Below are 15,821 nucleotides of genomic sequence, written 5' to 3' on the forward strand. Positions count from 1 at the left end.
AAGAAAGAAAGAAAGAAAGAAAGAAAGAAAGAAAGAAAGAGAAAGAGTAAGAGAGAAGAAAGAAAGAAAGAAAGAGTAAGAGAGAAAGAAAGAGAGTAAGAGAGAAAGAAAGAAAGAAAGAAGGAAGGAAGGAAGAAGAAAGGAAGAAAGAAGGAAGGAAGGAAGAAGGAAGGAAGAAGGAAAGAAAGAGAAAGGAAGGAAGGAAAGAAAGAGAGAAGGAAGGAAGGAAAGAAAGAAATAAAAGAAAAAAGAAAGAAGAGAAAGAAAAAGAAAACTGTGCCCTTTAATCTTTGATAGATGAAAGAACCAGATACTGTTGGCTAACCAATAAGCTAAAGTCTTTGTTCTTATTTGGGGCCAAAACTTGCAATCAGGGGTCATCCCTAACTGTGCTCAGGAGTCACTCCTGGTAGAGCTCAAGGGACCATATTGGATGCTGGGAATTGAACTTGGGTTGGCCACGTGCAAGGTTAGTGCCCTTTTCACTGTACTATCTCTCTGACCCCAGGCTAAAGTCTTTTTTTGGTTTTTGGGTCATACCCAGCAGCACTCAGGGGTCACTCCTGACTCTATGCTCAGAAATCGCTCCTGGCAGGCTCGGGGGACCATATGGGATGCCAGGATTCGTTCGAACCACCATCCTTCTCCATGCAAGGCAAACGCCTTACCTCCATACTATCTCTCTGGCCCCAGGCTAAAATCTTATTCCAAGCAATAGAGCCATTTCCAAGCCGAGGGCAGCTTTCTGGATACACCCATGCTCCTTCTCTAGAGATACTGTGGCAATGACCCCCCCTGAAGGCAAGGTCCTGTGTCGGTCTGAACCACAGCTGGAGGGAAAGATGTGGCTCCTACCCAGAAACATGTTTCCTGATGCCCAAGGGTGTGGTGGACACCACAATGAGATGGACAACACATAGCATTAGATCTTATAATCTCAATTGTCATCAATAGGTTTGATTTTGTGGGTGTTCTTTTTTTTTTTTTTTTTTTTTTGGTTTTTTGGGCCACACTCGGCGGTGCTCAGGGGTTACTCCTGGCTGTCTGCTCAGAAATAGCTCCTGGCAGGCACGGGGGACCATATGGGACACCGGGATTCAAACCAACCACCTTTAGTCCTGGATTGGCTGCTTGCAAGGCAAACGCCTCTGTGCTATCTCTCCGGGCCTGGGTGTTCTTTTTTAATGAAGAAATCTGATTATTGGGGCTGGAGGTAAGACATTTGCCTTGCATGTAGAAGGACAGTGGTTCGAATCCCAGCATCCTATATGGTCCCCTGAGCCTGCCAGGAGCGATTTCTGAGTGTAGAGCCAGGAGTAACCCCAGAGCGCTGCCGGGTGTGACCAAAAAAGAAAAAGAAATCTGATTATTAAAGAAAGTGGGGGGGGGGCTGAGTGATAACACAGTGGTAGGGCATTTGCCTCCCACACAGCCATCCCAGGATGGACCTGAGTCCTATCCCCAGCATTCCATATAGTCCCCTGAGCCTTCCAGGAGCAATTTCTGAGTGCAAAGTCAGGAGTAACCCCTGAGTGCCATCAGGTGTAGCCCAAACATTTTTTAAAAGTCTGATTATTGGGGCCGGTGAGGTGGCGCTAGAGGTAAGGTGTCTGCCTTGCAAGCACTAGCCAAGGAAGGACCGTGACCCCGGTGTCCCATATTGTCCCCCAAGCCAGGGGCAATTTCTGAGCGCTTAGCCAGGAGTAACCCCTGAGCATCAAACGGGTGTGGCCCAAAAAAACCAAACCAAACCAAACCAAAACAAAAAATATCTGATTATTAAAAAATAATAAAAAGAAATGTGATTATTTAGATTAGCATCAGGAATGATGCAGTGATGATGAATTTTCTTAATAAATAGATCATGTATGACTCTGGACTTCACAGTACTTTTACACATAAGGTGAAAAATTAAGCCCCCTGGAGCTAACAGAGATCTGCACCCTGCTTATCCCCTTCCTTCCCTGGAGCAATCTACTCCTGACTCCTCAGCCAGTCAGCACTGAAGCTGGATTTGCTGATCATGAAAAAGAAAGAAAGAAAGAAAGAAAGAAAGAAAGAAAGAAAGAAAGAAAGAAAGAAAGAAAGAAAGAAAGAAAGAAAGAAAGAAAGAAAGAAAGAAAGAAAGAAAGAAAGAAAGAAAGAAAGAAAGAAAGAAAGAAAGAAAGAAAGAAAGAAAGAAAGAAAGAAAGAAAGAAAGAAAGAAAGAAAGAAAGAAAGAAAGAAAGAAAGAAAGAAAGAAAGAAAGAAAGAAAGAAAGAAAGAAAGAAAGAAAAGAAAGAAAGAAAGAAAGAAAGAAAGAAAGAAAGAAAGAAAGAAAGAAAGAGAAAGAGTAAGAGAGAAGAAAGAAAGAGAAAGAGTAAGAGAGAAGAAAGAAAGAAAGAAAGAAAGAGTAAGAGAGAAAGAAAGAGAGTAAGAGAGAAAGAAAGAAAGAAAGAAGGAAGGAAGGAAGAAGAAAGGAAGAAAGAAGGAAGGAAGGAAGAAGGAAGGAAGAAGGAAAGAAAGAGAAAGGAAGGAAGGAAAGAAAGAGAGAAGGAAGGAAGGAAAGAAAGAAATAAAAGAAAAAAGAAAGAAGAGAAAGAAAAAGAAAACTGTGCCCTTTAATCTTTGATAGATGAAAGAACCAGATACTGTTGGCTAACCAATAAGCTAAAGTCTTTTTTTTTTTTTTTGCCACATAGATTACAAAGTGGGAAAGAAAGAGGATTCACAGTAGTTTTGGGCTTTATTATTTTTTAGTTAGTTAGTTAGTTAGTTTTTTGGCCACCCTCAGTGACGCTCAGGGGTTACTCCTGGCTATGCGCTCAGAAATCACTCCTGGCTTGGGGGACCATATGGGATGCCGGGGGATTGAACCACAGTCCATCCTAGGCTAGCACACGAAAGGCAGATGCCTTACCGCTCCGGCCCCTTTATTTTATTTTTTGATGTTTCAAGATACACCTGGAGGTGCTCAGGGCTTATTCCTGGCTCTGTGCTCAGAGATAACTCCTGGTAGTCCTTGGGAGACCAGTGTCAGAGATTGAACGGGAGTCATTGCATACAAGACAGGTTCCTGTACAAGACAGCCTTGTAGTGTCTTTTCGGCCTCTCTGGGACTTTGAAAACAGCTTCTCTACAGCATTTTATCAAATTATTTCCCTATATAAGTTGGTTGTGAGTTGGGACTTCTTTTTTTTTCTAATGTAGGGAATCAAACCCAAGTTCCCCCTTGCAAGGTACGTATTCACAGCTCAGCCCTGTTTGGGCCTGTTTTATATGAAATCTGGGGCTTCTGTTTGATTGCTTGCTTGTTTGCTTTTTGTTTTGTGGCTATAACTAGAGATACTTGGGGCATATTCCTAGCCCTTTTTCTTGGAGGTAATACTGACAGTGCTGGAGATCTGGGGATATCCCTGGCAGTGCTAGAGATTGAAGCCTGGGCTCCCACATGCTAAGCACATGCTCTGACCCTTTGAATTAACTCGTGATGGAATCCCATTTTGTTTTATTGCTTTTTGGGCAACAACCATCGATACTCAGGGTTTATTCTTTGCTCTGTATTCAGGGATCACTCCTGTCTGGGAATATGCAATCATATGCAGTGCCAGGAATCAAACACAGATAGGTCATGTGCAAGGCAAACACCCTACTTGCTGTCTTACTGCTCCACCTCCTCCAATTCTTTTTGTTTTGTTTTGGGGTCACACCTGGTGAGGCTCAGGGGTTACTCCTGGCTTTGTGCTCAGAAATCATTCCTGGCATGCTCGGGGGACCAAATAGGATGCCTAGATTTGAACTACCATCTGTCCTGCATGCAAGGTAAACGCCCTACGGCTGTGCTATCTCTCCGGCCTCTTTCCCCTCCATTTTTTTTTTCATCCAAAACACCTTTATTGGGATGGTTTTCCATTCATCCTGATTCAGGGAGCTTTTAATGCTGCTTCTGTCTAAAGGACCATCCTTCTGTAAGCCTTGCTTTTCCTCCTGGTAGGTTGGTAGAAGACAGTGGAGCAGTCCATACACAAAAGTACTATCTGTGCATGGCTGAAGACCATGGTGATCTTATAACATCCTGGGCTCTTGATGCCCATGAAGTAAGAGTTCTTCTTGTGCTTTTGCTTCTCCTCCTCCAATGAGGGGTGAAGGAGATCCTTGAAGGAGAAGATGTATGCATTTTTTCAAGGGGAGGCCATCATAGCTAGAAAAGCTCCCCTCCAATTTTTTTTTTTTTTTTTTTGGTTTTTGGGTCACATTCGGCAGCTCTCAGGGGTTATTCCTGGCTCTCTGCTCAGAAATCGCTCCTGGCAGGCTCAGGGGAACATATGGGATGCCGGGATTCAAACTACCGTCCTTCTGCATGCAAGGCCAACGCCTACCTCCATGCTATCTCTCCGGCCACTCCCCTCCAATGTTTTTTAAACATTAATTTTTTTTCTAGTGCTGGAGACTGAACTCCAGGCCTTTCACGTGGAAGTATTGCCCTGCTGTTGAGTCAGTTTGAGCCTGAGTTTTATGGCAGGCCTCAGGAAGATCATTAGAACAGGAAATACTTTATATTCAAGCAGTTCTGGGTTCAAATATTGGCTTTTTGTTTGTTTTAGGGCTATAACCAACAATGATTACTCCTGGCTCTGCTCTCAGGATTCACTTCTAGTGGTCCTCTAGGGACCATATAGGGTGCTGGAGATCTACCTCAGGTGGACTGTATGCTACATAAGTGTCCTATGCATTGTCTGGCCCTTCTAATCAAATATTGCTTGTGGCTCCAGCTAGTTCTGTGAGGAGAATAATGGTCACCTCATAGAATGGTATAAGGAGTGAACCTAACATATCAGGAGGCTTGATTGCTGCTCTTAAGATCTCTAAGAATGGGGGGCTGGGGATAGAGGAAATCTGAGGTCATTTCTGCCCGGTCATGAACCTCTTTGTGGTTGACCGAGAGAACTGAGGTCCCTCTGATGACTTGAGTCAGTCACTGTTTTGGGCTTTGTTTTGTCTGGGAGAAAATTTCAGGATCTGCCTCCCACTCTTAGGAAGACATAGCTTTGAGATGGGCAGGTGTCAAGGACAAAAGGTTCAAGAGAGGGAACATACCTGAGTCTTTTGTCTAGGGACCTGGCTGTGTACTGCATGTCTTGGGCTATCTCTTCACCCCTCTACCTCTCAGAAATATGGATGCTTCGGTCTATAGAATATCTTAATGGCTCTTTAAGGAAAAATAACAGAGAAGTATGGGGAGATAGGACAATGACCAGATCACTTACTTTGCATACATCTGACCTGGGTTTGATTCTCTGAGCCACATATGGTCCCCCGAGCACTTCCCAGAATGATCTCTGAGTGCAGAGCCCTGATTACTGGTGGGTGTAGCCCCAATACAGCACAATATAAAAAAGAACCCAGAGACAGTGTGGCTGTCTTGTTAGTGTCCTTGTTAGTTATTCAAGTCCTATGAGGCCACCAGGGACATAGACCTAGTAGTACCAGGAGTCAAGGGGGCATTATGATGTGTGGTGTTGGGGATTGAGCTCAGAACTTATACTGGTCAGACATGTATTCTAACTTTAGTCATCTCCTAGCCTTGTCTTGTAGCTCTTAGAAATGTCAAAAATCAGGGGCAGGAGAGATAGCATGGAGGTAAGGCGTTTACCTTGCATGCAGAAGGTCATTGGTTCGAATCCCAGCATCCCATATGGTCCCCTGAGCCTGCCAGGAGTGATTTCTGAGCATAGAGCCAGAAGTAAGCCCTGAGCATCATCAGGTGTGACGCCAAAACAAAAACAAAGCAAAACAAAAACAAAAACAAAAAAGAAACGTCAGGGGCCCGGAGAGATAGCACAGCGGTGTTTGCCTTGCAAGCAGCCGATCCAGGACCAAAGGTGGTTGGTTCGAATCCCGGTGTCCCACATGGTCCCCCGTGCCTGCCAGGAGCTATTTCTGAGCAGACAGCCAGGAGTAACCCCTGAGCACCGCCGGGTGTGGCCCAAAAACCAGAAATAAATAAATAAATAAATAAAAATAAATGTCAGAAATCTCTTCTCAGCTCTTATTCATGTATGGGGATTTATGGGCATTGTTTCCTTCAGATCTGTGGTAATAAGCAGAGCCCTGCTCCTTCAGTTCACCTCTACTTATTGCACAGGCTGGGACCCTCATCGAGGGATGTCCCGGCTTACAGAATCACCCCAACCTGAATGTTCCTGAGCCTCTAGATCCCACTGGAGTGGCTCCATAAAATGTCAGAGTTCCCTGTTTTCCACAGCCTAACACCACAAACACATAATTTAGGGAAGAAAGTGCTTTCCTTAGAACCATGGTCAAAATGAAGATGAAATCTTTGGCTACCCTTCAAGCTTGACCACTAACATGACCCTTGGAGATATCAAGATTTGGAAGAGAGATTGCACCACAGGCACCTGCACCCTGGAGCCTAGGCCCTTACCTGGGGCCTACCAGATCTTCACCAAGAGGCCTGCTTCATAGCATCTCAGACTTGCCGTGCACAGAATCAGGCTTGGGCAAGGCCATTAGGAACCTCAAGCATCATTCAGTCGTTAGATTTCCCCAGAAGTCAAGGCTTTGGGCCTTGGAAAGTAGCTCACTCCAGATCACACAACTAGTCTGTGTAGAGATGAGCTCTCTGAGTGCCTCTTTGGCTCCATCAGCGTGGCCAGAGGGTCTCCCTGCTGGCTTTTGTTCGGACCCCTGAGACACTTAAGATGCTCCTCCAGAAACCTGAGAGAAGGGAGCTTGTCTGGACTCACTCCCAGGTGCCTCACCTTAGGTGTGGAACTTGGTACCCAGGATCTGGCTCAGAGGGGCTGTAAGAAAAGCAGGAGGCTATTAGGACCCAGAAGAGCTTGGAGCATCCTGCTCTGCCGGCTGCCTCTCACAGCTCACTGCAGTGGTTCAGGCTTCAGCAGCCTTGAAGAAGCATCAGCTGAGAGCAGCTATCACATGGGAGCCCGGAGCTGCTCAGCAAAGGTAGGAGTTGCTGACTAGGCCAGGGAAGGGGCCCAGATATAGGGCCTGGCGAGAAGCCCGAAGATAACACACAGAAGGCAGCCCTGCATTCCCCCAGCCAGCCCACCTTATCAGATGGTGGGCAGTTTTTATCAAGGAAGGGGGTGCCACCGATCCCCAAGGCAGTAAAGGGTGTGGGCATCTGTGAAACCTAGAGATGGGGGTTGATATTTGTTGGAAAGAGTACCCACATGCAGGCAGACAGGGGTCCGCATCTCTTTGGCCCCTGATCCTAGCGATGGATTGCCTGCAGTTTTGAAACGGTCCTCAGGCATCCTGGCCATTGGGCCATTGTGTCCCTGGACATGAACACCTCTGCTGGGGACCAGCCTTGGGGGCCCCATGGAAATCTCCCCTGGCTTTGGAGGGGCATGTCCTGGTGGAAAGATAGACTATTCTTGGGACTTGGGGGTTGGGAGACAGGTGCATGCGGGTCCCAGCCACACCCCTATGGCCTTGGGGTGGCCACTTATATCCATTGGGCATCTGAGACAAGGAAGGACATCTGTAACTCAACCGGCTCCTAGGAGGGCCCAGCTTTCAACCCCTCTGGTGGCAAAGCCTGACAGCTCTGAGAGGGCCTGGAGGTGAGGTGGGTCTGGCTGAGAGGAAGCAGTAGGAGGACAAGAGCCTGGGGGGTGGGGGGGGAGCATGATGGCAGGAGCTGGGAGTGGAGGGAGGCGTCTGTCTGGGGCTTCCTCCTGAGGCCTTTAGCACCAGTCTCTCCATCACAGCCAGCCCCTCTGTGAGGAACCGCAGGCCGGCAGGTTTTTGGGGCTGTCTTCTGGAAAAAAAAAAGTTGGCATCCTGCAATATTGGAGTCAGGGTATATGGCTGAGGGACTAGGAAAGTGAGACATGACAAACATCTTCCTGCCTGGGGCTTTATCAGGGATGCCAGCCCTTGTCAAGTTTTAGGGGGAACCTCTCATCTGCTTCCCTCTGCTGGGTATTACAGGTGGGCCCTGCTGGCTGACCCCTGATGTCCATAGAAAGACATGGGTGGGGGCGGCTTACTCTTCTGGTTCTTAGTGTCTCGGAGTCACGTCTTTGGGTCCTATACTTTACTGCTATAAGAATTGGGGTCAGGGGCTGAAAAGATAGCACAGCGGTAGGGCATTTGCCTTGCACATAACTGATCCAGGATGGACAGTGGTTCGAATCCTGTCATCCCATATGGTCCCCCAAGCCTGCCAAGAGCCATTTCTGATCACAGAGCCAGGAGTAACCCCTGAGCATCCCGGGTGTGACCCCAAAAAACAAATAAACAAAAAGAGTTGGGGGCAGTGGTGACTCAGAGAGTAAGGAGCTACGATGCCTCTACTAGCATTATTTTCTGCATATTTACTCACTCCCCAGATTCTGTCTTATATGTAGCAGATGCCTCCACATGCTAAGGCACTCTCTCTCTCTCTCCACACTTTGTAGTATCTTCACTGTGAAATGAACTTTTGCTTATCTCTAGACAGGTGTTTAAAGTGAGGGCTGCTCTGAGTCCAGAAGCCAGGCCAACCTTTTCTGGAAGATTCTCCTGGCCAGCACAAAGCTGAGTGACTGAGCTTTCCTGGAGTACATATGAGAAGTTGAGGTGGGGTGGGTTGAAGAGTCCACAGATGAGACTGAGGTTTGAGTCAGTTCACAAAATCGTACTAAGCATGTATTGAGTGCATGGTGTGTTAAAAGTTGCATTAATGCCAGATTGGTGGTTATGCCACAACCAAAGTTGATAGTAAGACTGCAACTCTGCTGTGAGGTTAGGGCCCATCTCCCGTGTCCTTTTTGATTGTTGTTGGACTATCGGAACCTTGAGATTCACAAAGTCATTGATTTCAGATGTGGGAAACTTAAGGGCCATTCAATTGAACTCTCCCATTTTACAGAGGAAGAAACTGAGACCATGATTCTCATTACAAGCCACATAGGAGTGTGGACACCATCTGCCAAACTTGACGTGGAGAATAAGACATAAGAGATTTATTGGGGGACTGAAGTGAAAATATGGCAGGTAGAGCACTTTCCTGCACATGGCTAACCCAGGTTGGTGGCTGGTTCTATCTTCAGTACCTCATATGGTCTTCGAAGTACACTAGGAGTGACCCCTGGTGCACAAAGTCAGGACTAAGCCCTGAGTACCACCTGTTGTGACCACCCCCCAAAATAAGAGATTTGTTTTTATTTGGGGAGCAGGTTGAAGAGGCCATACTTAGATGTTCTCAGTACTTATTCCTGGCTCTGTATTCTTGGTGGTGCTCAAGAACCAGGGAGGGGACCTGGGGTGATTACATGCCTAACTCACTATACTATCTCTGCAGCCCTTATTTTTATTTTAGTTTTATGTAGACAGATTAGTCCTGCCAATTTAATCAGGAGAAATGTGAGATGCCAACATAAGACTTCTTCCTCTCCCATTTGCTTCCCACTTTCTTCTCTGCTTAGATCTCTCCCACTTCCACATCAGTCATTTAGACTTAACCACCATCACCATAGCTGCCTGCATCCTCTTCCTACTCTGTGTCATGCTTACTGGTTAGGTTCAAGTGGGCTTTGGTGAAGATGACCTTTAAAGGAACTTACGTTTGGGGGGCTGGAAAGATAGCATGGAGGTAAGGTGTTTGCCTTGCATGCAGAAGGACTGTGATTTAAATTCCGGCATCCCATATGGTCTCCCGAGCCTGCCAGGAGCAATTTCTGAGCATAGAGCCAGTAGTAACCCCTGAGCACTGCCGGGTGTGACCCCCAAAAGACAAAACAAAACAAAACAAAACAAAACAACAGATAAAGGAACTTAAGATTGGGGAACGAGAGAGGGAGTGCAGGAATTAATGAATGAATGAGAAGAGCAGGGCAGAATCTACCCCCCCCACCCAAGTGCTCAGCTGCAGGACCTGATGACTCAATGTTCAGGGGCTACCAGATCCACTAATAGCTCTTGGGGTGAAGGATATGTTGAACATGGGGAGGGGTCACACTTAAGGCCTCACATATTAGGCATGTGCTCTGCCATGAGCTATTTTCCTAACTAGAGAAGAGTTTTATTTTTTCATTTAGACTACGTACAAATGGTGGTGCTCAGGAGCTACTCTTGATTTGGTGCCAGTCAGGGATACAACTTGTGCTTCCTTCATGGGATACAAGCTCTCTAGCTCTTTGAGTTATCTCTGTGACTTAGAACTTTGGTTTATTTATATTTATTTTATTTTATCTTTACTCCTAAACTCTCTCTCTAGCCTCAGAAAGACAGGTTCTTTTTGCAAGGAAGGGACCCAGAGCCGGCAGTGCTCCTGGCTCTGTGCTCAGGGATCATGCCTGATGGTGCTTAAGAGCTCATATGGGGTTCCAGGATCCAACCTGGGTTGGGCACTTGCAAGGCAAGCACCTTACCCACTCACTGTACTCTGTCCCTGAGAAGGGCAATTTTATATTTTGGTTTTGGGGCCACATCCAGAGGTTCTCAGGGGTTACTCCTGGCTTTGCACTCAGAAATCACTCCCAGCAGGCTCAGGGAACTATATGGGATGGCGGGGATTGAACCCAGGTCTGTCCTGGATCGACTGCATGCAAGGCAAATGTCCCACCACTGTGCTCCCAAGGACATTTTTAAAGTGTTTTTTTTTTTTATTAGTGGGCTATATATGACAGTGTTCAGGGGTTACTCCTGGCTCTGCACTCATAAATTACTCCTGGCAGGCATGGGGGATCATATGAGATGTTAGAAATTGAACAGTGTCCCTCCCAGGTCTGCCGTGTGCAAGGCAAGTGCCCTACCAATGGCTACCTTCCAGCCTCATGACCCCTAAGACTTTAACTTTTTAAATGTCAGCTTTTTTAAAAATGGTTTTTGGGCCACACCCGGTGATGCTCAGGGGTTACTCCTGGCTATGCACTCAGAAATTGCTGCTGGCTTGGGGGACCATATGGAATGCTGGGTGTCAAACCCAGATCTTTTCTGGTCAGCCGCATGCAAGGCAAATGCCCTATTGCTGTGCTAACACTCCAGTCCCATGTCCTATCAGCTTTGAGGACAAAGGAGGCAGAGGGAGTTGATCCCCCAGCTTTCTTCAAGTCAGGATCTTTAACTGCCAAGGCTCCTTCTCAACCCTCCCAAAGTGGCAGTTCTGTCAGAGGCAATAAAAAGTACCATCTATCCCCTTTTCTCTTCTCAGTGCTAGCCCAAAATCAGTAACAAAGCCATTCTTATAGCTGGTTTAAACTCATTGACTTAAAAGAGTTGTTTTGGGTTTTTATTTGGGGGAAACACACCTGGCGGTACTCAGGAGTTACTCCTGACTCTGCACTCAGGAATAACTCCTGGGGTTGCTTGGGGAATCATGTGGAATGCCAGAGATCAAACCTGGGCCAGCCACATACAAGGCAAACATTCTACTCCTTTGAATTCTACTGCACTACCATGGAGGACTCCTATAAGCACAGCATGGTATGGACAGGATGAAGCTAGAAAACTGGCTCTAGAATCAGATGTACACCAGACCCTATCATTGATAAGCAGCGAGAGTTTTACTACATTTACTCACCTACTCGAAGGATGAGTATCAAAGCTGCAGATATTTTTTCTTTGGACAATACCTGGTAGTGCCCTGGGCTTACTTATACTAGTGGGACTCAGGAGAACATATATGGCATCTGGAATCAAATCCAGATCAGTATGGCCTTATTCCTCTAGCCCCTGTTTTGTTTGGGGGCCACACACAATAGTGCATGGGAGTCGAGCCTAGGGATGCTTAGAAGAGCAGGCATATATGATGGGAACTGAATCCGGTCGCTCACATGCTAAGTATGATTTGCATACATTTAGCCCTTTGAGCTATCTCTCTGGCCCCTAGGTTTTCGGATTTTTTTGCGGGTAGGGGGATAGGGCTTGGGGCCACATCAAGCTGTGCTCAGTAATTACTCTTGGTGGGTTTCCTCAGGGAACATTTTAGGTTCCCAGGATCAAACTGGAATGGGACACATGCAAGGCAAATGCCTTATATGAGTAACAAATCAGAAGTAGACAGATGAGACTACATTCTTGCCCAGTTCTCTGATCCTCAGCCTCAGTTCTATTGATAGAAAAATGGGATAAGGGGCCAGAGCAGTGGCATGAGCAGTAGATATCTGCATTGCATGTGCTACTCTAGGACGAACTGTGGTTCAATCCCCCTGGTGTCCCATATGGTCCCCGAAGCCAGGAGCAATTTTTGAGAGAATAGCCAGGAGTAATCCTTGAGTGTCACCAGAGTGGCCCAAAAACAAACAAGCAAGCAAACAAACAAAAACAATGGAATAAAGGGACCAGAGCAATAACACAGTGGTAGGGTGTTTTCCTTGCACATGGATGACTCAGGACGGACCTGGGTTCAATCCCCAGCATCCCATATAGTCCCCTGTGCCTGCCAGGAGCAATTTCTAAGCCCCGAGCCAGGAGTAACCCCTGAGCACCACTGAGTATGACCCAAAAACAAAAGAAAAGAAAAATGGGATAATAATAATAATATTGACCTCCTAGGGTGTGAGAAATCTAAAGTGAGTTCATCATTTGGGAATGGAAAATACAGAAGTTAGAGCAGCATTAGGGCATTTGCCTTCCATGCTGCTGATCCAGGTTAGATTCCCAACATTCCATGTGATATCCTTTGTACCACCAGGAGTGATTCCTGAATGTAAAGCCAGAGTAAAACCTGAGTTCCACACCACTGGGTGTGGCCCCCCCCAAAAAAAACAAAAAAGAGTTCATCTTTGTTGCATGCTTAGGATAGTGTGAAAAATCTTATATAAATGTTATAATAAGGATTACTGTCAGTTTTGTTGTAAATAAATCTCACAGGATCCTCCAAATGCAGTTGTGAAGCCAGCTTTATTCCCTTCCCTTTACAGATACCTTTATAAGAAGCCTCAAGGTCAAAAGTCACAGAGTAATTCATCGCTGGATCTGAGACTAGAAATCAAACTTTGTGTCCCTACTCAGCCAGTTCCTGTTTTCTGAGGTGACAAGAAATCAAGGAATTTACCTGAAGTTGCCTTGAAACGGGGGCTCTGTCTGGAAGCTCAGTAGGATCCTGGGAAAGGGAGACAGAGGTCCCTGAATCTCTGGAGCACAGTGTCTGAAAGGGAAATGGGCCCTGGAGAAGAAAAGGCAGAAGCAGAATGGAAGCCAGAGACTCCTTAGAAGATGGAATGTTGAGAGTGTAAGGCTTGTTTCTGTCTCCTGATCGGCCCAGACACAAGGTGGACCCGTCTAGAGCTTCCTCTGGAGAGATGAGCTATTGAGCCCTCAGCTGCTGGTCTGTTGCCCTGAAGGCTCTGACAGGAGGCCCCTTTGTCACCTCCTCCCAGATTGGGAAGCCTGGACCTCAGGGTCACTGGACTAGGATGGGGGATGGGCCTGTAACAGGAGGTGCCCTGGGTGTCCTTTTTCGGCCCCATGGAGTCCTCACCCAGCCCCCAGTCATCAGGGAACTCTTCTACTTTGGGGAGGGTCCTTCAAACCCCAGGTCCTTCGACTGCCAGTGGGGTCCCCGAAGTGGGGCTGCAGGACGTGGCTTCAGAATCTGTGGCCCTCTTCTTCATGCTCCTGCTGGACCTGACCGCCGTGGCTGGCAATGCCGCTGTGATGGCTGTCATCGCCAAGACCCCGGCCCTCCGCAAATTTGTCTTTGTCTTCCACCTCTGCCTGGTGGACTTGCTGGCTGCCCTGACCCTCATGCCTCTGGCCATGCTCTCCAGCTCTGCCCTCTTTGACCATGACCTTTTCGGAGAGGTGGCTTGCCGCCTCTATTTGTTCCTCAGCATATGCTTTGTCAGCCTAGCCATTCTCTCTGTGTCGGCCATCAATGTAGAACGCTACTATTACGTGGTCCACCCTATGCGTTATGAGGTCCGCATGACACTGGGGCTGGTGGCCTCTGTGCTGGTGGGTGTGTGGGTGAAGGCCTTGGCGATGGCTTCTGTGCCAGTGTTGGGAAGGGTCTCCTGGGAGGAGGGGGCTCCCAGCGCCCCCCCAGGCTGCTCACTCCAATGGAGCCACAGTGCCTACTGTCAGCTTTTTGTGGTGGTCTTTGCTGTCCTTTACTTCTTGTTGCCCCTGATCCTCATCCTTGTGGTCTACTGCAGCATGTTCCGGGTGGCCCGTGTGGCTGCCTTGCAACACGGGCCCCTGCCCACATGGATGGAGACACCCCGCCAACGCTCTGAGTCTCTCAGCAGTCGCTCCACCATGGTCACCAGCTCGGGGGCCCCTCAGACTACCCCACACCGGACGTTTGGAGGAGGGAAGGCAGCAGTGGTCCTCCTAGCTGTGGGGGGCCAGTTTCTACTCTGTTGGTTGCCCTACTTTTCTTTCCACCTCTATGTGGCTCTGAGTGCTCAGCCTATTTCAATGGGGCAGGTGGAGAGCGTGGTGACCTGGATTGGCTACTTCTGCTTCACTTCCAACCCCTTCTTCTATGGGTGTCTTAACCGGCAAATTCGTGGGGAGCTCAGCAAGCAATTTGTCTGCTTCTTCAAGCCAGCGCCAGAAGAGGAGTTGAGGTTACCCAGCCGGGAAGGTTCCATCGAGGAGAATTTCCTGCAGTTCCTTCAGGGAACTGGCTGTCCCAGTGAATCCTGGGTTCCCCGACCCCTGCCCAGCCCCAAACAGGAGCCACCTGCTGTTGACTTTCGAATTCCCGGCCAGATAGCAGAGGAGACCTCTGAGTTTCTGGAGCAGCAACTCACCAGTGACATCATCATGTCGGACAGCTACCTCCATCCGGCCCCCTCACCTCGACTGGAGTCATGATGGGGCTGCCAGACTCATGGAGGAAGATCGAGTTAATTAGGGCTGCAAGGACCACCTTGTAGGAACAAACATTCCCAACTGGTTGGGGCTGAGTCTCTGCATTTAGCTTTTACTTGGTGTTTTCTGAGTCAGGAACAAAATGAACATGTGGCCAAAGCTTTGGACATGGCCGTGATGTTTGACCACTGGGGCAGGGGTCCTGGTGAGATAGTGGGTGATGAGAGTAAAAGGTTACAAAGGTGAGATGATGCCTCCCAGCCACAGCACTTTCCATGCCTCAGGGAGCATATTAGAGTATATAGAGTGACTGGGAAGGTTTGGAGTTACTCCAGGGACCCTTGGGCACTCAGGGACCCTAGGTTACATCTTTTCTCATTGGAATGGTCCAGTGAAGTAATTGCACCCAAGCAAGGTAAGAAAATGATTACTGTTTTCTCATTTCCTTGCTGGTTTTAAAACGAACTTGATTGCAGCCCAAGTATTTCCAACAGAATCAATAGATTCTTTCCCTAGTTTTCTGGAGAGCTCGTTGAGGTGAGAAGACCGACTGGATATGTTCCTTCTCTAAGTTTGGCCAGGAGCAAGGGGAAGAGGAGAGAGGGAATCTGGCTGTAATGCTGGCTTTCCCATCATGCAGGAACAACCCTTCTGTTCTGATTTTCTGCCTTTCTCTAGCACATGGAGATCACTTTAGCTTGATCTCAGCAGAAATAAGGTGGGATGGTGCTTTTCTCTTTGTCTTTTAGGATGGAATATAAAGATGGGAGGTTAGATAGGTGAAGATTACCACTTGAATTTCTGAAACTTAGATAAAAAGAAGCTGAGTAATTTACCTGAATAATATTGCAAATTCTGCCCCCCCCCCAGGTCTGGCTTCCCTGATTTCTCTCCTAGTGGTAGATCCACCTTCATCCCCCTGTCCCAGATAATCAGGTACAAGAGACTATGGGTTGAGTACAGAAAGGATGGGGTTTCCATAGTCCATTAAATGCCTCCTTCTTCCCAAACATTGCTCTCAAAATTAGCTTTGATATTGACAA

The 15,821-nt window shown here is 47.4% G+C and overlaps 1 protein-coding gene and 1 pseudogene across 1 annotated transcript; one reads left to right on the forward strand and one right to left on the reverse strand.

Moving 5' to 3' along the window:
* Window positions 1-3,913: 3,913 nt before the first annotated feature.
* LOC125997153 (40S ribosomal protein S27-like) lies at window positions 3,914-4,157 on the reverse strand (annotated as a pseudogene).
* Window positions 4,158-6,912: 2,755 nt separating this feature from the next.
* On the forward strand, window positions 6,913-15,592 carry GPR61 (G protein-coupled receptor 61). Its single transcript, XM_049765749.1, has 2 exons — window positions 6,913-6,966; window positions 12,879-15,592. The coding sequence occupies exon 2, from the start codon at window positions 13,426-13,428 to the stop codon at window positions 14,779-14,781; it is 1,356 nt and encodes a 451-aa protein (XP_049621706.1). The 5' UTR covers window positions 6,913-6,966; window positions 12,879-13,425; the 3' UTR covers window positions 14,782-15,592.
* Window positions 15,593-15,821: the final 229 nt, after the last annotated feature.

This window comes from Suncus etruscus, chromosome 19, assembly GCF_024139225.1.
Source record: "Suncus etruscus isolate mSunEtr1 chromosome 19, mSunEtr1.pri.cur, whole genome shotgun sequence".
Taxonomy (NCBI): Eukaryota; Metazoa; Chordata; class Mammalia; order Eulipotyphla; family Soricidae; genus Suncus; species Suncus etruscus.

What these genes read in the sequence shown, in the direction of transcription:
- GPR61 (XM_049765749.1), top strand. Translation starts at nt 13,426, where the DNA reads ATGGAGTCCTCACCCAGCCCCCAGTCATCAGGGAACTCTTCTACTTTG.